The following is a 25,803-nucleotide window of genomic DNA, read 5'->3' as shown; positions in this document are numbered from 1 at the left end:
TTTACAGATTTCTTTACGCCTGACGCACCCTCGAGCGCGTAGCAATTGAACTATTTTAGCCGTTTCCTCCCTTTGCCCCACCTCTGCCTGTAAACCCATAATCTGTATAGACCTTCAGGGGCCTGTATTCATCTTATATTCTATCTTATATTCTCTCTTATTCTATGCTTATATTGTATCTGCACTAGCACCGCATGATGCGTGACAGTCTGGCGCACAAGTTAAGTTGCAGAGGTTATGTTTGACCTTTTGTAAATATTATTGTGAGTTGAATTTTCGTTAGATTTGTTAGTTTTATTCAGTTATGAATACTAGTGAGGAAGTTAAGAAGCGAAAGTTTACAAACTCTTGTTCTGTGCCGAATTGTAGACGTGGGGGCGTCCCACCACTATACAGATTTCCAAATCCTAAAAAACAATTAGATAGACTTCGAAAATGGAGACAAGTCGTAAATAATGAAAGGTATCGGAACTTGACAGAAGAACAAGTGTTTAAGAGAGGTTTTGTGTGTAAAAGACATTTTCTTCCAACTGACTTTTTCCCAAACACTCAGAGATTGCGTGAAAGTGCAATTCCGTCCGTAAATTTGCCAGACGGTGAGAAATGAGAATGCAATTTTTCGTCGAAAGTTTTGATTTATTTTCTGTTTTATTGTAGCACAACCAGAGGATTACAGGTCTGCGGAGAGAGGAGCCACAGGTAATTTAATTTAGCCCTTGTGTTATTTTTCGCTTCGTTTTCATTATTATTAGTTATCTCGTAATGAAATGAACATTATTATTTGTTGAAAAACACACGAAAGGTAATAAAATCAAAATGTAAATTTAAATTTCCCACCACGTTGTCAGCTCCCTTGCGACAATCTTTCGAACCATCGATGTAAACTTGACAGAAAAAAGTGTGGTTAGGATAAAATTTAAACAATTTTCAATTATTGAATTAATAATTTTATTGGTATTTTAAGCAAAATGAAGTCGAATTATCATTGTGCCGTCAAGGATTGTAAACGCGAGTTTTGTGCTTTACATCGGTTTCCAAAATTCAATGAGCAGCCTGAACGGTTTAGACTTTTTGTGGAAGCCACCGGCAATGATAACCTGAAAAAATTAACACCACGAAAAATTTATGACAGAATTCGTATCTGTAACAATCATTTTAAGTTGGAAGATATGCGGCGAGTAGGTGATAACCGATTTGCATTGTTTCGACATGCGGTTCCTTCAGTTAATATCTATGAAAGTGAGTTGTGCTAAATTTCACTTAAAAACTTTATTTTTATACTCAGTTTAGGCAAAACTCCAGCCTTTTGGGTGTATCAGTTTTTAGAAGGCTCGAATGTCTTGGAAGATGTATCGGGTAAGTGATAAAGGGTAAACTCAAGTGTATAATAAATAATTATTGACACAATTATACGGTTTATGCGTTTGTCATAGTGTAGTACAAATAATATAGGTGTCTCAAAATTGGAGAATTCCGAGATCAGAGTAGATAATCGCTTCAGTAGTCCAAACATTGAAGATTGAAGATCACTTCTTGAACTGCGTTTTCTTCAAATGCAGGATAAAGGTTTCTAACGCTTTACTTCCTGAATTAATCGAAGTGACAAAAATGATCTGAAACGAGTAATCGTTTTAGAATGCAGCAGCAAGAATGGAACTGCAATTGGTGCCACTTCTTGCTCGTTATTGTTCAAACGTTTACTCAAATTTTCTTCTGCTTTTGAATTTTTGGAAACTGATTTAAAGTAGGTAATTTCATTGTTCTCAATTTGTTCACAGTTTGGAACTTAACAATTTCGGATACTTGGTATTTTAATAATTCAATATAAAGTCTGAAACGATGATTATTCTATGAATTACGTCGACAACTGTGAAATTAATTTTCCGGAAATTTTCAAACTTCAAGAATTACGGTTTCCTTTGGAGCGTGACGCGCCCGTCATCTACTGGAGTTTACGATTTTGGCCTAGTGGACAGATTTTGTCGGTTTTTACTATCACAGATAGTGACAAGAACACAATAGTTAAGAGGACTGTTTTTGCTTCATTAATTGTCTAGGTTTTGGATTATTTACGCATTTTGACGGCCAAAAATACCGACGTATAGGTTATGTCGCTAAAGTCACAACCTGTAATCAGCTTGTGTTTTTTAGTTAACGTAAGGAAAGGGAATGTGATTTTCACTGATTTATTTTCAGTGTTGTTAAAAATACATTTTTAGAAGTATTTAAATATAAATACAAATACTTTTTTTGGAAAACTAATTAAATGTAATTCGAATACAATTTTTGAAAATGTATTTAATTCCAAATGCAATTACATTAGTAATGTATTTAAAAGTATTTAAATACTTAGTGGGGATTATAAATTTAAGGATAGGAAAGTATAAACACTAAGATTAAAAAAAACTGTTTATTTACATTTTCTTTCGGGAAAATAGTCAGTATAGCATACAATCACAATATACAATCATACATCAATACCAATACAAAATTATTTACATGTTCATAATACTATCTAATTTAATTTACTTACATATTCTAAAACCTATCTAATCATTTTAATCTAATTTATTTTTAAAAAACAACAAATTTTCGAAATGTTCATCAGATAATTTATTTCGCTGAGGGGTCAATATTTGGCCACCTACACTAAACATACGCCCAACTGGAGCGGAAGATGGTAAAATTACATTGTATTTTTTAAACATTTTCAAAACTGTCGGATATGACTTTAACATTAAAATGTTTTTTTCCGAAGACTTTAAATAAGTTAAAATTTCGATGACTGCAGTATTCTCTAACACATCATCTTTGTGAGTACTGGTATCTATCATAAAATCGAAAACAATTGCATCTTGGTAAAGAGGCGATTTGACTTTACATACATCATCGCTAAATTCTTTTTGAATTTCATCGGTCAACATTTGTTTTACAAAAGAATACTTTTCATTTTCTTTATCTTTGTTAATCCAATTTAATTTGAATAGTGTCAAAGAACAAGTGGAAAAAATGTATGGTCTGCTCAGCTCGTTTCTAAAGTCTAAAATTTTATCAAAGCGGATTTTTATACTTTTAATTATAGTATTTTGTATCTCTGAACAGAATTTTAAATCTACCATTTTAGATTCACTGTGCAATATTTACAAAATCGTTGGCAACACATATCCTAAGTAAGAATTTTTTTCTCGTTGCAAAGTGTCAATACCTATCGCTAACGGCTTTAAAACCACACAATACTCATCTAAAAATTCTAGCTCTATTGATTCTTAAATCAAGTGGGTTTTGCTAATGTCCTACAAATTTCGTCTATGTGCGCCTTAAATAAATTATTTTGTATATTTAGTTACAAGTGAGTAAAAAACATTATTAACATTTAAGTAAGTACTAGTTCTAGTGAGGTATAGCTTATTTTTTAAGGTAAGTTGTTTTTATCTACATTTTAACATTTTTTTATTTCACAATTTTTGCTCGAATTTAACATTATTTTTATTTATTTATTTTTTCGTAATGTAGGAATATTGTAGTGAAATACTATTTATTATTGTTATTATTAATTTTGAATAAAGTATACTGTTTTGAAGTCACTTTAAGTCTACTATGATTTAACTACTTTTGGAAATTATTGCATGATTTAAAATTTATTGCCCGTTATCATATTTTCAAAAAAAAAATTGTTTACAGTAGATATTGTACTTCTTTGTAATCTCTGGTAATAAAAATGATTTTTGATTTGTAGATAACATGTCTACGGGGAAACATTCCTGTGCTATGTATGGATGCTGTGCAACTGCAATAAAAATGTACCAGTTTCCAAATCCTATCCGCTAGAAGGAAAGATTTTATGCATGTCTAGATGCTGCAGCAAATCCCCGACTTACCATTTGCACCTGAGACAATTCGTCGTCGAGGATTTGTTTGCAAAATGCATTTTGATGAGAACTATATTATTCCGCAATCAAGGGACCGATTGTTTAGAAGTGCCATCGCAACCAAAAATTTACCCCACTGTAAGTATCTGTTTTAATAATTTTTATTCTTCGACACTGTCAGAATTTCGGATTTTTCTCCTTTGTAAGACAGTTTTGACAACTGTTTGGCATTTCTCAATACGAAACGTCAGATTATTTTTAACAGATTTTAAGCAATTTTAAGCCTTGTTGAGTCTAATTCGAAGAATAAAATGTTGTATTCAACTCGTTTTCGTGTAAATCGGTTCATTTATTTCACCTCGTGGATGGTAAACCTCTCGTTATCACTCGAGGTTTAAAAAACCACTCGTGAAATAAAACGTCCGATTTACACTCAAACTCGTCGAATAAATAACTAATATGTAAAAATGCGAACTGTAATGGAGAGTACTGGGGGAAAACAAGAAATGTATTCCGAGTTACACACTAGACAAGAAAACTATGTTTAGGACAAAATTTAAACAAATGGGTTTTTATCGGCGTTTTAAGCAAAATGTAGTCAGTTTAGTGGCTTGCATCATTTATTGGATTTAAATTAATTTAAAACGATTTGGCGCCGAAACGGTATAACACTTGAAGCGCCCACATTTGTACTCTGCCGTACTATTTTTTGGGTTCAGAAAATCCTGCGATTTTTGTATCTTGTTTTGTATCCTAAGTTATGGCCCTCCATAGTCTCAAGTATCGCGTAAAAAACGTAGTAGTGTAAATGTAAACAATTTGTTGGAAGTGAGGTTATGTTTGTGTGAACATATGGTGATTGCTGATCATTATTACTATCACAGACACGAACAAGAACACAAAAGTTAAGAGGTCTGTTTTTGCTTCATTAATTGGCTATATTTTACTTTATTTACATATTATTTTGAGGCTCAAAAATACCGACGAAAGGGTTACGTCGGTAAAGTCACGATCTGTAATCAGCTGTTAAATGATAATAGAACGCGCGAGACGCCTCTTCAAAAGTTTTTTGGATTTATTTGAAATTGTGAGGCATAAGTAAATATAACAAAACTTACTCGGATGCAGAAAATGAATAGTGGACATGTATGTTCGGTACCGGGATGTACCAACAAACAGAAGCCCATGTTTCGTTTTCCTAACCCCAAAAGAGGGTTAGACTTATGCTATCGGTGGAGACAGGCAATCAACAACCCCAAATGGGAAAATGTGACAAACGAGCATCTCAACAGAACTGCGTAAGATAAATAATTTGCTGGTTCATATCTGTTCTGATAAATTTGATTTGCCAATTTGTACGTTAGTGTTTTAGTAGGGGATGCGAATTGGGTCGTCCTGGAACCCGGACCGATCTGCTTACCGGATGAAACATATTTTTTATCAAATATAATATCTAAAGGAATGGATTGTTGTTCAAGATTATGATTAAGGGGGCTAAAAAGAGTTAAATTTTAGCCATTTTCCGTAGTGATTTACAAACGTTTTTAATAACATACATTACATTTTTCTACTCGGCCTGTAGGGGAGAAAGTTTTTTAAAATGCGGTCATTGCTTTATTTAATTCAGAAATTAATTTTGAAAAATTAAAAAATCTATTTCTCTTTGAAAATTATTTTCTATCAATAATAAGTGTTAAATGGAACATAAAATACTTTTAACCATGAAGTAGACTCTTAGGAATAAAGAATGATTCTTATTGTTGATGGGAAAAAATTTTCAAAGAGTAGTAGATTTTTTCAAATTTTTTTTCATTTTTAATTTTTTTTTCTGAATTAAATAAAGCAGTGACCGCATTTTAAAAAACTCTCCCCTAGAGTCCGAGTGTAAGAATGTATCCTGTAAAATACGAGGGTAGCTTGTGAATTTCAGTTGGTGTTAACCCCTGTTTTTGCAGATATTTTATTACCGCTCTGACTTCACTTTTTTCCATTTTTTTAAATTGTCTGCCATCGACCAGCTTAACTGTTAATAACTTTCAAAGAACAACACGCACCTAAACAAAACTTGGCACAACCAATTAATAATGATAGTTCTCATAGAAAAATAAGTGCCACTATTATGCAAAGAGACCGTAAATACTGATCTATTCTCGTAGTTACTTAACACGACTATAAATCACTGCGGAAAACGGTTAAAAGTTAACTCTTTTTAGCGCCCTTAATCATAGTCATTAACACATTTTTTAGGCAATCCATTCGCGATATATTCCTTGGATATTATATTTGATAAAAAATAAGTTTCATCCGGTTAGCAGATGGGTCCAGGATGACCCTAATTCGGATCTTAGACTATTTGAAGCTACTTTATATCTTACAGGCGTGTTTGTTCCAAACATTTCTTAGATTCTGAACTTGATTCCACCACAAGACTATGTTTAATTAACCGTCTTTTGGTTCCATCTGTCAACTTGCCAACAGGTGAGTGGATTTTGACGAAAAATTCAAGAAAAGTTATTGTGTTATACATGCATATTTTTCTAAATGAAACCTGCCACTCACCCATTTTTAAACCGTTTAATAAATAAATAAATAAATCTAAACGATATTACCTTTAAATTACATAGTATTCTCTGAAGACTTGATACTTGAGACATGGTGAAGGCATTGGCTTTCTGAATTAATGAAATACGTGTGTTAATTTTACCACGTAATAATCAAATACAACTTTTCTATAGAATATTTTGCCAAATTCTTAATTATTATTTTCACTGTTTTTCTTCTTTTTTTGTCCAAACGAGCCGCTCAGTGTTTAATAATAAGTTTGTATTCATAGCAACAATTTTCATTGTTGTTTTAAATTGTTTAAATTGTCCGTTTCTATCACAACGAAAGTAGTTCGTCTCTTTTATTTTGTACCCACAGGCGGGTACACGTTTCAGTATTTTTTCTTTTCTAAATTTTAAGTAAATTTGCGATTTTTTTATTGAAAAATTACATATATAAAAGATGTTTTATTTGTTGTTATCTGTTAAAATTAAGAGACGTATTTCTGGTACACTCTGTATATTGATATAATAATCATTTTTATATATTTATTACTTGATTACAGCAGATCGTTCATTGGAGTTGGAGCAGTCACCTCCATCCGAAGTGGGCCAGAAAAGGGTGACACATGTAATCAAAGGTGATATTACAGTTATTACGAATGAGAAAATAAAATACATTTCAACGAATAAAAATTCTTTATTAATTCCGCGAGTGTATAAAATAACTATTTGTTGGTTTTATAAAATTGTAGGTGCACCTTTATTTTCTTTGGATAGAGAAGTTAAACGAGTTGTATATGCGTGTAAATTTCCGTTGTGTAAAAGTGCCGCTTATCGTAATTATCGCTTTAATAAGAGATTCTTCAAATTTCCCAGAGATCAAGAAAGACAACAGGTTTGGAGAACAATTTGTAACATTGAGCCTCACGTTCGATGCGAAGATTTTCGCGTTTGTGAAGATCATTTTGAAGCATCTGATTTTTTGGGAAGTCGATTGCTTTTGCCCTTTGCTGTTCCTAAAGCTGTTGTCTTGAATGACAACGGGGAACAAGTAAAAATGTCTGTTGGTCCTTCATACAACAGAGGTATGTTGAGTGGTAAAAGTGGCCCCATTTGCATTTTTTTACCTTTCGTACTTAACAAGTATTATTAAAAAATTGAAATTTTGACTTTATTTAGATCATAGAGAATTCAAATATCCAGGAGCTCTTCCAATAAATATAACAATTTATAACATAAGTCAGAATGAAATTTTAATTTTCCAGCTATTTCGTTCAGCGATTGCCGAATTGATCACTAGAGAGGGGTCATATTTTTCTTGGAATTTGTATTTTTTTGTAAACATAATTAAATGCATATGGGGCTGTAGTTGTGCATCTATTGGAATAAATAATGAATATAAATATGCTGTATGTCTTGTTAAAAATATATTACGCTACCAGTTTAAAAACATTGTTTTATTTTTAAATACCTAGTTTCTCTAGGACTAGGAGAAACCTTCAATTGGTCAACATTGTATAAATTTACTTTATGCTCTTAATTATTGTCCTAATTGTTATTCTAATTCTGTTATTTCTTTTCAGAGAATCAAAGAATCCAAATAGACCTACCAATAATACGAGCCGGTATGTAACAACGTAAATTTTTGTTTTTTTTTTATATAACAAATATTATAGATAAGGTAAATCGTCAAAAATTCAACTTTGAAAATTTAGTTCAAAATGTTAATCCAATAAAAACCTCATTAAAAGAAGCCTTGGGCGTTTTAACCGATCCAAACGTAGAACCTAATATTTTTCACGAAGAAATACAACAATATGAGACTTTTGATAATGAGAGTGAAGAATGTGCTCCATCATGTCCCTCACCACTTCCACCTATGGTTCCGACAAACGTGCCCCCACCTCTTATTATTCCGTCATATAGTTCGATGTATCAAGATATTAATCATGGAATAATCGAAATTGGCTGTCCCACACGCGATAAAGTTGTTGAAATAACAAAACCCTACTTCAAAGCACTGAAAAGTTTTTCTTTAGGTGAGTTAGAATCTCTGTTTTTTTAATTCTTATTTTTGATTATTTCCATACATATTTTAGAAAGTAATTCAGTCCACGAGGTATGTCGGATTTGTTTCCGCTTATTAAAAGAAGAAGAAATTGTCAAACTGTACGATGAGGGGCCTCCTTCCCAAGAGACAAAAGAATTGCGCGATATGTTAGAATTTATTTTGCCCGAATTGGACCTCGAATTATATACAAATGTTGTTGTTTGTACGAAATGTAGAGACCTTTTGGCCTTCAGTTACGAGTTACAACATGCCTGGATGTGTACGGAGAAGAAATTGCAAAAAGTAGTTGAAGAAAAGAAAAGCTTAACAAATTTAAGCTCCGATTTAGTTATTGTAACGGAATCATCTGTTGGCGACGTAATGAGAGAACACCATCAAGATGTAATTAATGTTGATCATGATTACGAAAAGAATGTTGAAAATGCACCAGTTTTGAAAAGAGATGAAGTCCAATATGTGGCGCGCAGAATTCTTGATAATATTCCGGAAGACCCTATAAATGTAAATGAGGATTTTCTAACAAAGAAGAAGCTGAAATTCTTTTACAGAGGAGTTAATTTGAGTTCGTATAATCTGATTGGGTTCAGAACCAAAAGAAAAGAAGTCGGGACCAAATGGGGTGAGGGACCTTATATTTGCGAAATGTGTGCGTTTTTCACCAAAAGTTTGATTTCCTTCCAACGACATTTGCGCAAACATGCGACCAATAAACTGTCTGGTGATATTCCAAAGAAGAAAAAACCAAGGATTAAATCGTTCAAATGCGATAAATGTGATCAGTTGTTTACTAGTCAACAGCATCTCGAACGGCATTTCTTAAAGCATCAGACTTATAAATGCGGAATATGTGAGAAAGAGTTTAAACTGAATAGTATACTACGAAAGCATGTTAAACATGTGCATTTGAAAGATTACAACTATTACCAGTGCCATTTGTGCGGGAAACAATTTTGTTACAAGGATTCTTTGAGGTTGCACTTCGTGACACATAATTCTGTTAAAACAGTAAAGTGTGATTTATGTCCGAAAAAGTTTGCAACGAGGGTTAAATTAACTAAACATCTTCGATCCGTACATAGCGATGCTCCTCCATTAACTTGCAGTTATTGTGGCAAGTCTATAAAGAATGAAAAGAATTTGGAGAAACATATTCAGGTGTATCATTTTCATCAAGGGGATATTTGTGATATTTGCGGGAAACCATTTTCGAAAAAAGATTATTTGATAAAACATAAAATGCGGGTTCATGGTGTTGGAACATTGTGAAACTACTTTTAAATAATAATTTTTTATAATGGCATTTGATTTTGTTATTTCAAACCCTTGACCTACCCAAATCCCTACTACATTTGATAAGTGATCTTAAATACACAAATTTTGTATTGAAGAAAAATCTCACATTTTGGGACCAAAATGGGCTGTAAATGGTAATATTTATTTCTGGAACACTACATAGTACTTTTTTTAACTGTTCAGTGATGCTTTGAAGTTGTTTAACTTCATGCCAATCACCTATTTTGTAAAAATTCGTTATAATCTTAAATATAAATCACTAAATTATATCAAAATTTTGAGTGAACTTAATCTTTGGCCGATACCCCAAAAAAACCATTAGTCGTAAATGAAAATTATACTCAAATTTGGAAAAGCAGAGTTCAGGTTCTTTGAAGTGTATTAATGGAAAATATTTTTAATAGGCCATTTGTCTCAACTTTCAACCTTTGTGAAGTCAATTTTGATCGGTAACAAAAAATTATTGCTTTTAGCTCAAAGCACCGAATATTGATCTGCTGAACAAGCCGACAGGAGCAAGATGTGCTGCAATTTTTAGTTATCTCATTTCAAATTTCCCAGTTAAAATGACGTCAACCACAACCCGCATGTGGGGGGCAAACGCACGTTGCTATCAGCTGGACTCTTGACCTTCGATCATATTTCTATGACCACAGATTGCCTTAATCTGTGCTATGACCATATATGGTCGAAGCAGAAAATAGAGTCGAAGCTCTTGACACTAACTCAGTGGGTACTGTCTTCCAACCGAAATAGTGAAGATTGACTAAAATCATATATCATATTCATAACACAACAATGCAGCGCAGGATAGTCTGCAGTAAAATCCAAATTAGGGTTTCATTCAGTACCGGCGTATTGCAACATCTGTTATAAAAGTGTAAGAAGTGAGCAATAAACATCTTTACCCGAGAAAACCCTAATTTACATTTTAGTTGTATTATTTTAGTCAATCTTCACTATTTCATTTGGAAGAGAGTAATAACTCGTTAAAAAAGTCGGGGGTAGGTGTTAGTTAATGGTAACATTGCTGAAGCGCTGACAAGCAATAAAAAAAGATGAAATATATTACTGTCTCACTCGTTCTGTTTGCGCATGGTTCTGTGATTCAAAAAAAGAAAACCTAACCTCACGTCGTTTGTTGAGCAGCGTGTTGGTAAAAATAGGTGTAGAAATTGTTTTTCAGTTGTTGAAATAGTAAGAGCAGAATGGTTAAATGCATTGTGAACACGTGTGGAAGCAGAAGCAATCTTCATGTTTTTCCAAAGGACAAAATTGTAAGATAAAGTAGCTTTTGATCTGATGATGTTTAATTTATAATTTTCTTCTTAGATGTTCCAACAATGGTGTACTGCTTTAGGGATCAAAGTACTCTACGAAAGGCGCAAGAACTTTTTTGTGTGTTCTAAACACTTTGATGACTCTTGTTACTTTACTGATAACAGGAATAGAAGCAATTTAAAATCAGACGCTATTCCATCATCAGTATCAACCGCCGTATCAACTAAAAATGGTAAATGTACTTTTTCTGCTCATAGCTTTTAGCTTTTTTTTGTATGGACTTTCCCGTACTGCGGTGTTTTTTACTTTGCAACAATGGCTAGGGATATTTAATGGGTTGGTATCGCTACCGCTGAGATGGAAACGATTCGGAAGTAAAGTTACTGTTGGGGGCGCCACTGAGCTAGGTCGAAAACAGTAACCATAAATGGCGGGAAAATGTTTATTCGGATATTTTGAGCATTGTATGAATTTTGGGGCTTCACAATTATTGCATTGCCTATGCGGAATGATTATTGTATCTTTGATGCAAGAAACTTATGTTGACAAATGAGAGATGACGAGGAAAACACGAATAACGAATGACTGTTTGGTTCACTTTCTTTATTGGAAAATTACTACAAAGACATTGAAAAGCCTAACTTTTGGCATAATTTACTTTTAAATGTATCAGCAGCTGTTAATCTTTATTGTAGTTTTGTAGATTTACCGCAGCATTTCATGATTTTTTCAGTGGAAAAATTCTAACCTAAAATTCACAAACTTCACTAATTTATTGTTTTTTTTAGCCCAACTTTGTCTTCGTTGTGATCCATTACTTATAGTCTTTAATTAGACAACTGTTTGATAACACTTTCTAATCAAAATTTAAATCTACACTTTTTATCCACTTTCAAATTCCATCAATAAACACTTTATACCACGAAAAACCGCAGAACCAAGTCAAAGCTAGTATTTACGACCACGTACTTTTAAAGTGATTCTCTCTAATGTAAGCAATTAACAAAAAAAAAATTAAAAAATTAAATTTTTTCATTATTCATTAAATGTCAATTAAATGTGCAATTACGAAAACTTCGTTACTGTTTTCGACATAGTTCAGAAGTCATCACCAGAGGGTGTCTAGTTAATTGTATTTCCGAATACCTTTTTTTATGATAAGTGACAGTTTATGTTAATTTGATGATTGTTTGACCCATCAGCATAAAGAACTAAATTATCAAAAAAGTGTCTTTTTAATTTGTTTTGAGATATTCGTTACAAAAAATATTGTACCTAACTTGTTTGTAAAGCCATTTACAAGCTTGTTAAGCAAATAACTATTTTGAAATGCTGTTAAGCTACATTTCCAACCATTTCAACACCCGCACAGTTTCGTGGCTAATTGCGAATTCTACCACAGTATGGGAGCAACTATTTACAATATGCTGTAAAATAGTGTTTTTGTTCATCAAATTTATCATTGTTTCTTGTCCAATACTGGAAGCGATACTAACGCTTACGTGACATTACCAGTAACCTGAATGTACAAATTGTGGTGGGGACGACAGAGTCGCCAATCTATAACCAATATACTTTGCAATATACGGCGTGTCCCAGAACTCGCGCCCTAGAGAAAAGGAGAGAAAACGTCATAAAAAGACGAATAAATAATCTTACTGACAAAATTTTCTATTCTGAACGGTATTCAAGAAAAGAACGTTTTAATTTGACGAATTAGAGCCTTTTAAACCATCCAGGTTATTTCTCATAATTGTTGATAGGTTGCACATTTTACTGGCTTTATTACCTTTCCAATAAACTGGTCGACCATGAAATTTTCGAGAAACGTCAGTAAACGTCATTGTGAAAATTTGAATTGTACTTTAGTACCGCCATTGGGGTCAACCGTACTCTGTCTTCATGTATTCTGCTGGGAATTATGTGGAAATGTTGATAGCTTAAAAAATGTGGACGGGGTGCTACTAGTTCTAGAGAGAGGGCAACGGGAACGTTTTCCTAATGGGAATCATCCCTATCACAGAGTGATTCTCAGTAAAGCTATCTCAGGAACAAGGGAAACAGGTCAAGTTCAGTGTGGTGCTCGCAGGACTGTACTCACTGTTCAAAATTAAGCGATTTTTCTCAAAAGCGTATCTTGCTGTAACGTATGTCTTTTGTAACGACGTTTTTAAACGAAAAAACTGTTTTGGGGCTAATATTTATACCTTCTAAATCATCAAGTTGTAATTCAAGCCCTAATGCTTGGGAGAAGCTTCAATTTGTGGTTTTGTCAAATGTTAAAAATAGACGGAGGTCATGACGTGTTATTGATTTATACTACCCCTACCAGATGATAATTTAGATGCGTTTGCAAAAGCTTAGCAACCAATTTTATTCACATTAACACCTAGAGTTTCCTTTCTGGAATTGGTGGTTTTTAGACTCTTTAAACATCGTTATAAAAGCCATTAATTTTTCTTCGTTTGCACTTCTGGGATCTACATTGTCGTCGGCACTTGTCAGTTTTCTTTGGGGCGTGAGTTCTGGGTCTTGTATGTTTGTACAGTCAACTCTATAAACAAAATGTTTACTATGCTATTTCCATTCAATAATTACGTGAAAAACAACACTCCGCGATTAAAGTAGTACCGGATCAAATTTCAGTTTTTTCTTTAAAATGTTTAATTTTTTGTTTTGATAAGTCACAATGTTTAGGATTAAGCCCCTATTAATAATCAACTAGGAATATTTGCGTTTACTTGAGGAAAATTGCAAAAATTCTTTAAAATGTTCGTCTTGTAAATATCTGTAAATAACCAAAAACAAATCCACTACCAATAATAAATATTTAGTAAAACACAAACTGAAAACGATTATTGATACTTTAAAAACGGCGTTAAACTAAAATAATACCAAATCTTTGACAGATATCATGATCATTTTAATGTTTCCAGGTTATTTAAAAAAGTTCATTCTCTCAGTGAAAATGCTATATTAGCACCAAACATAATGAGGAATTTTTCATATTTTGAAATTAATATCATTAATAGTCTTCACAATTGTACTTTTCATTTTTTTTATATTCGCAAAAATTATTATTAAAATGGTTTATTATTAGTTATAAGTGACTTACTACAGTGTCTACTTAAACAAATTACTTCAATCATCACAAACAACACTTTCTTTCAATATTTATTTCTTTTAAGTCAATAAAATTATGCAGAAATCTCAACACAATACCGAAAGGAACAGTAGTGTGTAAATCGGCGTTACCTTGTGAAAAGTTTATGCCGCATTTTTGTTATTTTTAAAGTTATCGAATTATTTTTTTACGTTTAATTTTTTGATTTGAGTACTACTATGCTGATAATAAATAAAAATATTTTAAAAAAATCGGAAACTTTCTCAGTGAATTTCAAATTTAAAATGATTTTTAAAGGGTAGTAATAAAGCGATCAGTAATAAATTTGATTTTGATCAGTAAAAAATAATAAATGATCAGTATTTAATTAATTTTTGCACAGTAAAAATAATAAATGATCAGTATTTAATTCATTTTTGCACAGTAAAAAATGTAAATGATAAGTAAACCATGCACAGTATTTTATATAAAATTTGCCCAGTAAAAAAATCGTATGTGCACTGTATCTGATTTCAGTTTGCACAGTTTATATAATAAACGCGCAGTGGCTGACATACCCCTCGAACGATTAAACTCGAAAACGTAAAACTCGAATTGTGGAATTCTACATTCTCTAGTTTTGAGATGCTATTATTTACTGTGCATTTATTATTTTTACTTTGCATCTATCATTTTTACTGTGCATTTGTTATTATTTTTTACTGTGCAATTATTATTATTTTTACTGTGCATTTATTATTTTTACTCTGCATTTTTTATTTTTATTGATCAAAAATATTTGTCGTTTAAATAAAATACTGTGCATTTGATTTGTAACCATTTTTAAATCACAAGATATGTTGAGCATCACTGATATGTTTTGTGTGGGTGAGGAATGTTTGCTCTCTCTTTTAAATGACCTAAGTGCGACAAAGACAACAAACCCCTGTATCGAGCCGGGAGCAGCACAACGTTTATCTTACTTGCTCCTACCTACACTTTCTCAAAGAGTGAGAAAGACAACAACGTTTTACAACATTAGGCCTAAATTATAAAAATATTTTTATACATAGTGTTGCGAACAACCGTTGCAGGCGCTGACATTCAGTTTACTTCATCCCTCTCTCTTATTCTATGCTTTTTCCATAGACTGGGCATACTCTGATTTCTTGGGATGTCACCACCTGTAGTGGGGCAAGGGGAAGTGACGAATGGTACGGTAATTTGAACATACAGAACCCCTTCTCTGATTGGTTCATTCAAAATATCGCCAAGCGTTTCGTTAATATTCGTCAAACTTCGCTTATTAAAATTCTCCCTCCCAAATCCCCAGACGTTTTGCGAATTGCTTGTTGTTTTGTCACAGAATCTGTGGTTATGTTGTTGTTATTTGACTATTTCCATTGCGATTTAGCGGTTGTGATTAAGTAAAAAACTGTGTCTTGAGTGTAAATTTACCTCAGGATGGGTAAAATTTGTTTGCTTTGTCGAAGGATACAGGAAAATGTATCTACAAGGTCCTACCATCGGTAAGTAAGAAACTGTCGAACATGTGTTAACCTAAATACATACAGGCTGTCCCAACGATCCGAAAAAGCTTCATTACCTGTTTATTATTAAAGGTATTGAGTTTTTCTTTCTTTTTTAGTTTATAGTTGCGTTTCTGGTACATATTTCTAAAATATTGAGGTGTATACAGGGTGTAGCAGAAATACGTGTCTTAATTTTAACAGGTAACAGAGCTCAACAAATAAAACATCTTTTCTTTTTATATTAGGTGTTTGCATACTATGTAAACACCAATGTTGCATTTTACCAAATTATTACTTTTTAATAAGGTTTATAAAAATGAAGGGTACCGGAAAAAAACGATCTCAGTCCACTTTAAGAAAATGAGGTGGAGTTACAATATTGTAGTTTTTGAGAAAACTATCTGATAATTAAAACGGGAAGTAACAAGTACGACTTTGGTACAAGCAAAATGTGTTACAAGATACACTATTTTTATAATATTTAATAATTTTAAATAATGTTTAAAGTTAAATCACTTGAGTAATCAGCAAAAAACACTTAACTCTTAATGTTTTTAGAGAGACAATGTAAAGGTCTTTTAAAGGCAAAAATGAAAAATTTTTCATTTAAAATCTTAGAAGTTATTCAACTTGAGCAAGCCTCTTCGTTTTTTATCTTCTTGATTTTCGTAAGCTAAAAAAAGTTATAACTTTTAAGTTTGAACTTTCTCTTTTAAAGTGGTAAAAGTTGTACTTTTCTGAGATTATTAGTTTTTATGTAATGATTTAATAAAAGCGTGTTTTCGGCAAAAATAATCAAATTCTTTCGAAAAACAAAGCAGAATCGACCAATATCAAACATCAGTGTTAAAAGTTACTTCCTAACATGTAAAAAATATAGGTTGTTTCTTTAAAAAAACATACGTTCGTGTTGTAGCTAATTTCAGGAACAGCCTGTATACTTGAAATTCATTTTGGGTGAGTCAGGGGGTTGGTACAGACACTAAATGAACAACGCTCAGTTCACTACTAATTTGCATTATTTTGTAAAAAAAAGCAGCGGTATTTTCGACTGAATTTGTATTGTTTTCTCCTAGAAATTCAGCTAACGATGTCTACGGACGCCTGCGCCGGTCTTACGGACGACATAACCTGTAAAAACTCAAGCTTGATCTTGATCATTTTTACAGGTTATTTTGTATGTACGTACGACCAGCGCAGGTGTTTGAAGACAACGCCGAAATTTTAGAAAAAAACAATACAAAATGCAAACAATCCAGTAAAAAATAACGGTGCTTTTTTACAAAATAATGTCAACTGAGTGGTTCATTTAGCGATATTGTAGTGTCTGGAAGACAAGCGAGTAGATGCACCAACGTAGTAGGAGTGCACTTTTAAGAATCTTAATGTCTTTATTCGGAATTTGGTGTAATAAACGTACCGAATAGAACAAATAATCAGGTACCGACTAAGACTTTTTTTGTGAATTTTCGGTGAATTAATCAATGAAAAATGCTACCAGATTGGTTTAAATTTTTTGTAGGTTAGATTAAGAGACTGAACTAAACCCTTTTATTAAATATTTTCAATTTAGAGCCCCAAATTGTCTAAAGTTAAAGTTGACAAGTGTCTGACAGGACTTGACAGCGCTTTGAGTGCAGATGCACTTTCGTTGCTACGGATATCGTCTGCTCAAAATTTATACTTTTTTGATTTTGGTCAAGTGCATGCCTCTGTTTAAATTAAAATAACTATTAAATGGTGCATTTTAGCGGTGTAAAAGGTTATACCTTTTCTATTCGCAATTGATTACTCTATCGATTTAGGCAATAAAAAAGTAGTGTTAAGAGGGCAAAAAATTAGAAAAACACAAAAAATGTGACCCGGAAATGCTGCAACCGGAAACTGGGTGGATGTATCCAGTTTTCATAATTACCAGATTAAAAGGCATGTTCTCTTTAATAAGTCTACCAAGTTTTGTAATATTTGGTGAAATGATTCCAAAGTTATGGTGCAAAAACGTCTTTCCATACCCCTACTTCCCAGGACTGTAAAATTCTTATCAGTTTCGATAGGACACGACTTATAATCTCAATTAGCATCATTTTATAGGTCCTTTTTGAGGTTCATTTTTTGTCGCACAAATATGAATAACTCTGTATTAAAAGAAAAGATGGCTCCAGTTAAAAACAAAACTATGTTTTTTTATTTGCAAATTTTTATCAGAAATTTGTTTACAGTTTGTCACTGGTAATCGTATTTGAATTTTTTTTACAAAAAGGGATGCAATTAGTTTTCGCTGAATATCATAGGGAGAACAAATTTATTTAGCAACGCGAATTAAACAACTTTATTGAAATTGGTTTCATCGACCAAGGGTTTCGACAGTTAAATTTACTAGAAACATCAGATCTTTTAAGCAATTGTATTCGAGTCAACTGTTGGAATCAACAAATAATAAAATTTCCATTTTTGATTAATTTTATTCTCAATTAAATGACAATTGTAATTGGAATCAGCTTTATTATTAGTTGCATCGATTACGGATTTCGGCAACATAATGACTTTGAAATTTACTAAAGACATCAAATGATATCTTATTGTAAGTAATTGTATTCAAGTTGAAGACTAAAATTATTTCGTGTCCTCAAGTTTACGACTAAATATAGTTTATTGCCACCGATGGTTGCGGTTGGAGTACCTACCGATCCCAAGTGCTGGGGTTTATTGGCATGACATTTTCAAATCACCCGACCGTACGTACAGCTTTCGTAAGTAAAAGACTAATTTTTTTAAATTTTTAGGCCAATAATGGACTTTTTCACATTGCTGGGACAGCATGTATGTAAACTAAACACTGAACAGTAGCTTCCTAAAGTATTCTACAACTATTTGTTGTTGAACTACAGTTTTAGCTACTTTTAGTTAAATACCTAACAACACTGCTGATATTCCGATACAAATATTGCATTGTAATTCTTTTATATTGTAATTACGACGGTATGGTTGTAGATTTCCAAATGATCACACCGAAAGAGTAAAGTGGTTTGAGAATCTGGAAATACCACCGGTTTTTACAAGAAACATTTATCTTTGTTCCGACCATTTTGACCCAAATAGTTTCCTTATCCGGCCTTTGGGTCGACGTGTTTTAAAAAAGAATGCTCGTCCACAGACTATGCCTTCAATTTGTAAAGACACTGACTCTGAGTCAGTTAAAACAAGGTAAGAACTGTGTTGAAAATGAATTTGCTTAGTAAAGAAGGAATCATAGTTTAAGCGAAACATCATCAGAAGTATCAGCAACAACAATAGAAGAAGTTGAGCCAATTATACATTACAAAGGTGAAACATTGGTAGTACCACTGTGCTTATCTTCGGCAGTGAAGATTTTATTTTGCTGAACATTGGTGTTTCTGTGGAACTGTTGCAATGCATTGACATGGATCTTTTAAAACGAAACATAGGATCATACAATTATTAGTGTTATATGATGTTCAGTAAAATAAAAACCGTAACTGTAAAAAAGTGTATACAATATGAATATCCTTGACTTTAAATTTCCCTAATATTCCTAGCGTCCCGTTAGAAATATGTGGTGTGTGATTGGAACTGATCAACTAAATATACATATTTCTTATTATTTGCAGCAGATCACCAAGAACATGGCACTTCATTGGAGTTGGAGCACTCAGACCGATCCGAATGTGTCCCTTCTAACATAGAAAAGGGAAACCTCTCTTCTTCGGAGGCATTGGGCGAGAAAAGGCCGACACATGCCAAAGGTGATATTCCAGTTAAAGCGTGAGAAAACAACATACATTTCCATGAACGAAAAATATTCATTAAATCGGCGAGTGTATAAAATAACAATTTTTTAGTTTAAAAAAATTGCAGGTGCACCAGTATTTTCTTTGGATACAGAAGTTAAACGAGTTGTGTATTCGTGTAAATTTCCATTATGTAAAAGTGCCGCTTATCGTAATTATTGTTTTAATAAAAGATTCTTCACATTTCCAAAAGACGAAAAAAGACAACAACTATGGAGAACAATTTGTAAAATTGAACCTCACGTTCGTTGCGATAATTTTCGTATTTGTGAAGATCATTTTGAAGCATCTGATTTTTGGGGGTGTCGATCTCCTTTACCCTTTGCTGTTCCTAAAGCTCTTCGCCTGAATGACAGCGAGGAACAAATAAAAAAGTCTGATGGCCCTTCATACGACGGAGGTACGTTGGGTGGTTCCTTCAGATGGTATAATGGAGATACACTCAAGTGCATAATAATGAGAAAATTAGCACCACTTGCATTTTTCAAAATTTTTCCTAATCCCGTTACCCAATGTCATGTTTTACGTCATAATTCTGACGTGACGTTTTGTTATTTATTACGTAACTCGTTAACGGTCGAGGCTAATTAATTGTTTATATGTTTTTTTTTAATAAAATTGCGAAAATAAATTTTCAGTTTACGACGGAATTAGCAAAAGTTTTATACGTATTAGCTGTTACAAAATGCCAACGACGCATTTTCCCGAATTATTTTTTAAATGAGCCTGATAAAAATGTAAAATAGACATTAATAATTAGATCTTTCATTGAAACTATAATTTTTCTAAAGTGCATAAATAATTTATAACAGCTAACTTTTAGAGAAAATGCGACGTTGGCATTTCTATAGTTTTGAAATAGGTAATAATACGCTATGAGAGGCCTATTATTGTTTAAGTGGCATAATTTGCAAAACTTGTTCGCTGCGCTCTTTAATCTCAAACATAATGCTCTTTAAAAAAATCGATCTTTTCATAAATGATTACGTACATAACTATTTCCTAGTTAACGTATTAATTTACGAAAGGTGAAAACCAGAACAATAATGAATTATGTTGAAGCGAAAACTAAAGAGCATCATCTGTGCGGATAACTATAGCTACAAAAAAAAAAGAATAAAAAAAATACTTAACTACAATGTGTTCAAGAATGGTTGTTTATCAAGTCAGATTTCAGGAAAATATTTTTTATTATACATAATGTCCCAAAAAAAGTATGACTGAATTATAATAAAAAAAATTTATGGCATGTTTTTATTTTTTAGTGCTCATTAGAATACCTTTTTTTTTAAATCGGTTCAGGGATTACTGTTAAAAAAATAAGAACCGAAAAACGATTTTACACCTTTGGCTTTAAGAATTAATAAAAAAAATAAAACTTTTTTTTTAAGTAATCCATGCAAGAAAGTTTAAATACGAGAGTGTCAGCCCGAGTTTTTAATATTTTTAAGTGGTTAAAATGCGACTAAAACACGAATGCAATACAACGTTTTATTCACAATTACTACATTTACAAAATGGAATTAATCAAAGTTAAATTAAAAATATTTGTATTCGTATAAATTAAAAATATTTGTGTTCGTAAAATGAAACTTGGCAGGCTTTGTCTGATAGTCATAATTACTAGTTGCTTTGGCAAAAGTGGAATAAAGTTACTTTATTCCACTAACGGATAAGAGGTACTTTATATGCTTCATAATGCTTCATTCAACTCCAATTATGTGATTGTGGATAAAAAAAATATATTGACTTCATACTTTTTCTGGGACACTGTATAATCAAAAATATTTTTTGCACTTTCAATGGAATAAATGAACTCTCTAGGAGGTTCAGTTCATATTTAAGCCCTAGGAAATAGATGACGCACTTTAGTCCTTGTAGACAGAAACTAAAGTATTTATTTTAGTCTCGGAGTAAATTGAGTAAATTTGAGTAAATTCCACTCGCGGGATTAATGCTACACTTTATGTATAATCTACTATTCATGAAGCATCTTCTAGATTATATATAACGTCTATAAAATATCAAAAGTCCAACTTTACTAATAATTACGGGAGTTGAGCTGGGCTACCTGTATTTTGTAACTTGTTTTGTCGCGATCTTACAATAATGTGGCTTTAATATTAAAGATGACTTTTGTAAAAAGCAGATAGAGCTATAGTTGTGCATCTATTTGTTTTTTATAAAAAAATAACACGCTACCACTTTAATAATGTTAATTAAACACTGACCGGTTCCATTGTACAAACGAAAGGAGGAAAACCGTGAAAAATATGAATAAGAATATTTCAAATAATACATCTTTTTTATATAAAAAAGAAGTTTTATTTGATGACTTATTACGTAGTAAAATTAACACACGTATTTGTGATACACCCTGTATACCTAAACTCTAAGGAAGACACCATCTGTTTGTACAACATTGCAAAAAAAATTTAATGTTATTATTTTAGATTTATTTTTAATTATTCTAGTTCTGTTTTTCCTTTTCAGAGGATCCAAAACTTCAGATAGGCCATCCAATAATTAGTGCTGGTATGTATACAATGTATAAATTTTTTTTTTCAAATAACAAGTGTTCAATAATTGTTCTGGTCGTGGTTTTATGTGGTTTTCTCTTTTTGGCATGAACGTAGGTTGCATGATAAGTTCATATGGTTTGCTGTTTAAATGTTCTCTTATTTTTGCATTTAGGAGTTTTTAATAAAAATCACATTGAAAATCATGATAATTGTATGCAGACGTTCAAGAATTTACTCTGCAAGCTTAGTTGAACGTGTAAATTTTTGGCTGAATTTTTGGTCGACACTGACAGCATTGTTTGTAATGTTAACCGAGACATACGTTTTTTGTGACAATTGCCAAACATAGGCGATTTGACCAGAACAATTATTGAACACTTACAAATAAAGTAAATCGTCAAGAAATCAACTTTGAAAATTTGTTTCAAAATATTAATCCAATAAAAACCTCATTAAAAAAAAGCCACGGGAGTCTTAACCGAATCAAACGTAGAACCTAATATTTTTCACGAAGAAATACAACAATATGAGACTTTGATAATGACAGTGAACATCATGTTTGTCACCAGCTTCACCTGATGTTCCAACATGTGCGTCTCCATCTATTCCGATAAATCAAAATATTAATCAAGGCTGTCCTACGCGGAATATAGTTGTTGAAATAACAAAACCCTACTTCAAAGCACTGAAAAGTTTTTCTTTGGGTGAGTTAGACTCTGTTTTTTTTTAATTCTTATTTTTCATTATTCTCCATACATATTTCAGAAAGTAATTCAGTCCACGAGGTATGTCGGATTTGTTTCCGTTTATTAAAAGAAGAAGAAATTGTTAATCTCTACGATGAGGGGTCTCCTTCCCAAGAGACAAAAGAATTGCGAGATATGTTAGAATTTATTTTACCCGAATTGGACCTCGAACTATATACAAATGTTGTTGTTTGTACGAAATGTAGAGACCTTTTGGCCTACAGTTATGAGTTACAACATGCCTGGATGTGTACGGAGAAGAAGTTGCAAAAAGTTGTTGAAGAAAAGAAAAGCTTAACAAATTTAAGCTCCGATTTAGTTATTGTAACGGAATCATCAGTTGGCGACGTAATGAGAGAACACCATCAAGATGTAATTAATGTTGATCACGATTACGAAAAGAATGTTGAAAATGCACCAGTTTTGAAAAGAGATGAAATGCAAGATGTGGCGCGCAGAATTCTTGATAATATCCCGGAAGAAACTATAAACCCAAATGAGAATCCTCTAACAAAGAAGAAGGTGAAATTCTTTTACAGAGGAGTTAATTTGAGTTCGTACAATCTGATGGGGTTCAGAAAAAAAAAGAAGAAAGAACGTGAAACTAAGTGGGGTGAGGGACCTTACATTTGCGAAATGTGTGGATTTTGCACCAAAAGTTTGACCGCCATTCAACGACATTTGCGCAAACATGCGACCAATAAACTGTCTGATTTTATTCCAAAGAAGAGAAAACCAAGGATTAAATCTTTCAAATGCGATAAATGTGATCAGTTGTTTACAAGTCAACAGCGTCTCGAACGGCATTTCTCAAAGCATCAAACTTACAGCTGCGGAATATGTGACAAAGAGTTTAAACAGAATAGTGCGTTGCAAACGCATATTAAACATGTGCACTTGAGAGATTACAACTACTACCAGTGCCATCTGTGCGGGAAACAGTTTTGTTATAAGAATTCTTTAAAGCTACATTTCCTGACACATAATCCTATAAAAACAGAAAAGTGTGATTTATGTCCGAAAAAGTTTGTAACAAGGATTGGATTAGCTAAACATCTTCGATCAGTACATAGCGATGCTCCTCCATTAACTTGCAATTTTTGTAACAAGTCCATAAAGACGGAAAAGAATTTGGTGAAACATATTCAACTCTATCATTTTCATGAAGGGGATATTTGTGATATTTGTGACAAACCATTTTCGAAAAAGCAGTATTTGATAAAACATAAAATGCGGGTTCATGGTGTTGGAACACCGCGAAACTGATTTTAAATAATAATTTTTTATATTATGGCATTTGTTTACTTCAAACCCTTGATCCATCCATATCCCTACTACTTCATTTACAACATATATAAACACCAATTTTGAGTTGGAGAAAAATGTTGGATTTAAGGATACGGACTAAAAAACAGATTTTTTTAATTCATATTTTGGGAACAATCGACTAAAGAAGGCAATAATATTAATATTAATTTTGTTATACTTGCTAGAAAGGTAAAGAAGCATACTATAAAAAATAGTAAACAAAAATGTCGGTTTCCATAAAAAATGACGTTATTACTCAAAAACACCAATGACGTCACAAGACAGAATATGCTTACAGAATAAAATTGGATTTTTCTTAAACATGATTCAAAAATATGAATTTTATACGTTACTTTAAACTTACTCTGTGTATCCGGACATTCGTTTTTTAACTCTGAACATAGGATTGTTTTGACATGCAAACGTTACAGTATGTATTTGGTAATAATAATAATAAGTTTATTGCCGTAAGATATTGAAATACATCGACTTGTCAGCAAGATAAAAATATAACACACACTCACACTATATAGACTGGGCCACATTATATTTATCTAGTTTAAAACAAAAATATTCATTAATACTGTACAGGCTGCACTCAGTTAACATATTTATTAATTTTGTTTTAAATGTTTTGAGGTAGAGAGTTATAAAGCCGTATACTTAGATTGTCTCTTTGCTAAGCGAAAACGCGGATTAACAAGTTTGTTTTGGTTCTTGTGTCATGACTATGCACGTCTGCCAAAGAGGGATAACTTTAGATATTTCTTCTAACATCGTCAACTTTATGAAATATAATAAGAGAAAATAGTGTCATAATTTTGTTTTGTACTTCTTAAAATATTCTCTGCAACTAATATCACTACAAATTTCGGCTATTGCTCTGACTGCAGCTTTCTGTAAAACAAGAATCTTATGGAGATGAACGTAGGCTGCGTCTCCCCACAATAAAATACCGTAATTTATTTGGCAAAGATAAAGCGGCATATTCGTTAACGCTTACTCTTATTTTTCGTATTGCAAATACTGCTGTGGACAACCTATTGCAAACTTCATAAACATGGGGTGCTCACGATAGTTTGTTGTCTAAAAATAGTCCAAGAAATTTTATGTGTTCAATTTATTTGAGTTGCGACTGAAGTTCAAATACTTTTGTAATTTTTTTTGTTTTATTTAGGGCTAATTTATTAGCTCCAAACCACTCTGCATCTCTGATCATACTTTCCTTAATCGGTACCACGTTCTCCTTGTTTATAGGAATACCTAATGACATATCATCGGCCTACCTTATTGTTAGGATGTTCTTGTCTATAGAATTTTTTAAGTCATTTATATAAATGTGATAAGGTAGGTATTTCTAGGAAAAATATTATATTTTTTTTTAGTAGATATATTTCTTATACTTCTTACCTAAATATCTTTTTTTAACTCTGTACATTTTTCTGCTACCCTGTGGCCCCATTTTTCAACAATAAATGAGTCGCGCAGCATGTACTCGAAGTTCGTGTAACAGCAATTTTACAAAACTGAAGAATATACTGCAAATACACACAAAATCGATTAGTAAATTTGTCTTGGTGTAGTAGGTACTACAAAAATTTTGATTGAAGATACTACGGGTTTAGACCATCCGGAAAATTCAAAGTAAATATTTCGAGCAAAAGTAATTTCTTCAGCGAGTAGAATTTACTTCGACTTTGTAGTATTAGCTTTTACATCATTT

General features: G+C 32.3%; 2 protein-coding genes and 1 long non-coding RNA gene across 32 annotated transcripts; 2 read left to right on the top strand and 1 right to left on the bottom strand.

The window, feature by feature from the left end:
• The first annotated feature begins 77 nt into the window (after positions 1-77).
• LOC103314758 (zinc finger protein 69 homolog) lies at positions 78-9,786 on the top strand. 10 transcript variants are annotated; one of them, XM_015982336.2, is made up of 8 exons: positions 4,633-4,781; positions 4,839-5,167; positions 6,247-6,347; positions 6,979-7,053; positions 7,168-7,500; positions 7,999-8,040; positions 8,092-8,454; positions 8,515-9,786. In XM_015982336.2, the coding sequence occupies exons 2-8, from the start codon at positions 4,992-4,994 to the stop codon at positions 9,750-9,752; spliced, it is 2,328 nt and encodes a 775-aa protein (XP_015837822.1). In that variant the 5' UTR covers positions 4,633-4,781; positions 4,839-4,991; the 3' UTR covers positions 9,753-9,786. The 10 variants fall into 10 exon arrangements, with proteins under 10 accessions (XP_015837831.1, XP_015837829.1, XP_015837825.1 ...); XM_015982337.2 differs by lacking the exon at positions 4,633-4,781 and having other exon boundaries at positions 4,849-5,167; positions 6,982-7,053; XM_015982339.2 differs by lacking the exons at positions 4,633-4,781; positions 4,839-5,167; positions 6,247-6,347 and adding an exon at positions 3,823-4,007 and having other exon boundaries at positions 6,982-7,053.
• LOC135266554 (uncharacterized) lies at positions 3,620-3,995 on the bottom strand. Its single transcript, XR_010334660.1, has 2 exons — positions 3,879-3,995; positions 3,620-3,824 (listed from the first exon to the last, which is right to left on the bottom strand). It is a non-coding gene; the product is annotated as an uncharacterized LOC135266554 (long non-coding RNA).
• A 634-nt stretch (positions 9,787-10,420) lies between the features above and the next one.
• On the top strand, positions 10,421-24,063 carry LOC103314759 (zinc finger protein 37 homolog). Of its 21 annotated transcripts, none has more exons than XM_015982354.2 (9): positions 10,421-10,659; positions 10,729-10,783; positions 10,966-11,056; positions 11,112-11,292; positions 19,325-19,459; positions 19,572-19,904; positions 21,998-22,039; positions 22,596-22,730; positions 22,792-24,063. In XM_015982354.2, exons 3-9 carry the CDS (start codon positions 10,988-10,990, stop codon positions 24,036-24,038), a joined length of 2,142 nt encoding a protein of 713 aa, XP_015837840.1. In that variant the 5' UTR covers positions 10,421-10,659; positions 10,729-10,783; positions 10,966-10,987; the 3' UTR covers positions 24,039-24,063. The 21 variants fall into 21 exon arrangements, with proteins under 21 accessions (XP_015837840.1, XP_015837837.1, XP_015837839.1 ...); XM_015982351.2 differs by having other exon boundaries at positions 10,715-10,783; XM_015982353.2 differs by having other exon boundaries at positions 10,421-10,666.
• The last annotated feature ends 1,740 nt before the right edge of the window (positions 24,064-25,803 follow it).

This window comes from Tribolium castaneum, chromosome 6 (assembly GCF_031307605.1).
Source record: "Tribolium castaneum strain GA2 chromosome 6, icTriCast1.1, whole genome shotgun sequence".
Taxonomy (NCBI): Eukaryota; Metazoa; Arthropoda; class Insecta; order Coleoptera; family Tenebrionidae; genus Tribolium; species Tribolium castaneum.
This window is presented reverse-complemented; position numbering and strand designations above follow the sequence as displayed.

What these genes read in the sequence shown, in the direction of transcription:
- LOC103314758 (XM_015982336.2), top strand. Translation starts at nt 4,992, where the DNA reads ATGCAGAAAATGAATAGTGGACATGTATGTTCGGTACCGGGATGTACC. An exon ending in ATCTGTCAACTTGCCAACAG is followed by an intron (nt 6,348 to 6,978) that starts GTGAGTGGATTT and finishes ACTTGATTACAG; the next exon opens with CAGATCGTTCATTGGAGTTG. An exon ending in TGGTCCTTCATACAACAGAG is followed by an intron (nt 7,501 to 7,998) that starts GTATGTTGAGTG and finishes ATTTCTTTTCAG; the next exon opens with AGAATCAAAGAATCCAAATA.
- LOC103314759 (XM_008201579.3), top strand. Translation starts at nt 15,628, where the DNA reads ATGGGTAAAATTTGTTTGCTTTGTCGAAGGATACAGGAAAATGTATCT. An exon ending in GCCAATTATACATTACAAAG is followed by an intron (nt 19,020 to 19,324) that starts GTGAAACATTGG and finishes TATTATTTGCAG; the next exon opens with CAGATCACCAAGAACATGGC. An exon ending in AAGGCCGACACATGCCAAAG is followed by an intron (nt 19,460 to 19,571) that starts GTGATATTCCAG and finishes AAAAAATTGCAG; the next exon opens with GTGCACCAGTATTTTCTTTG.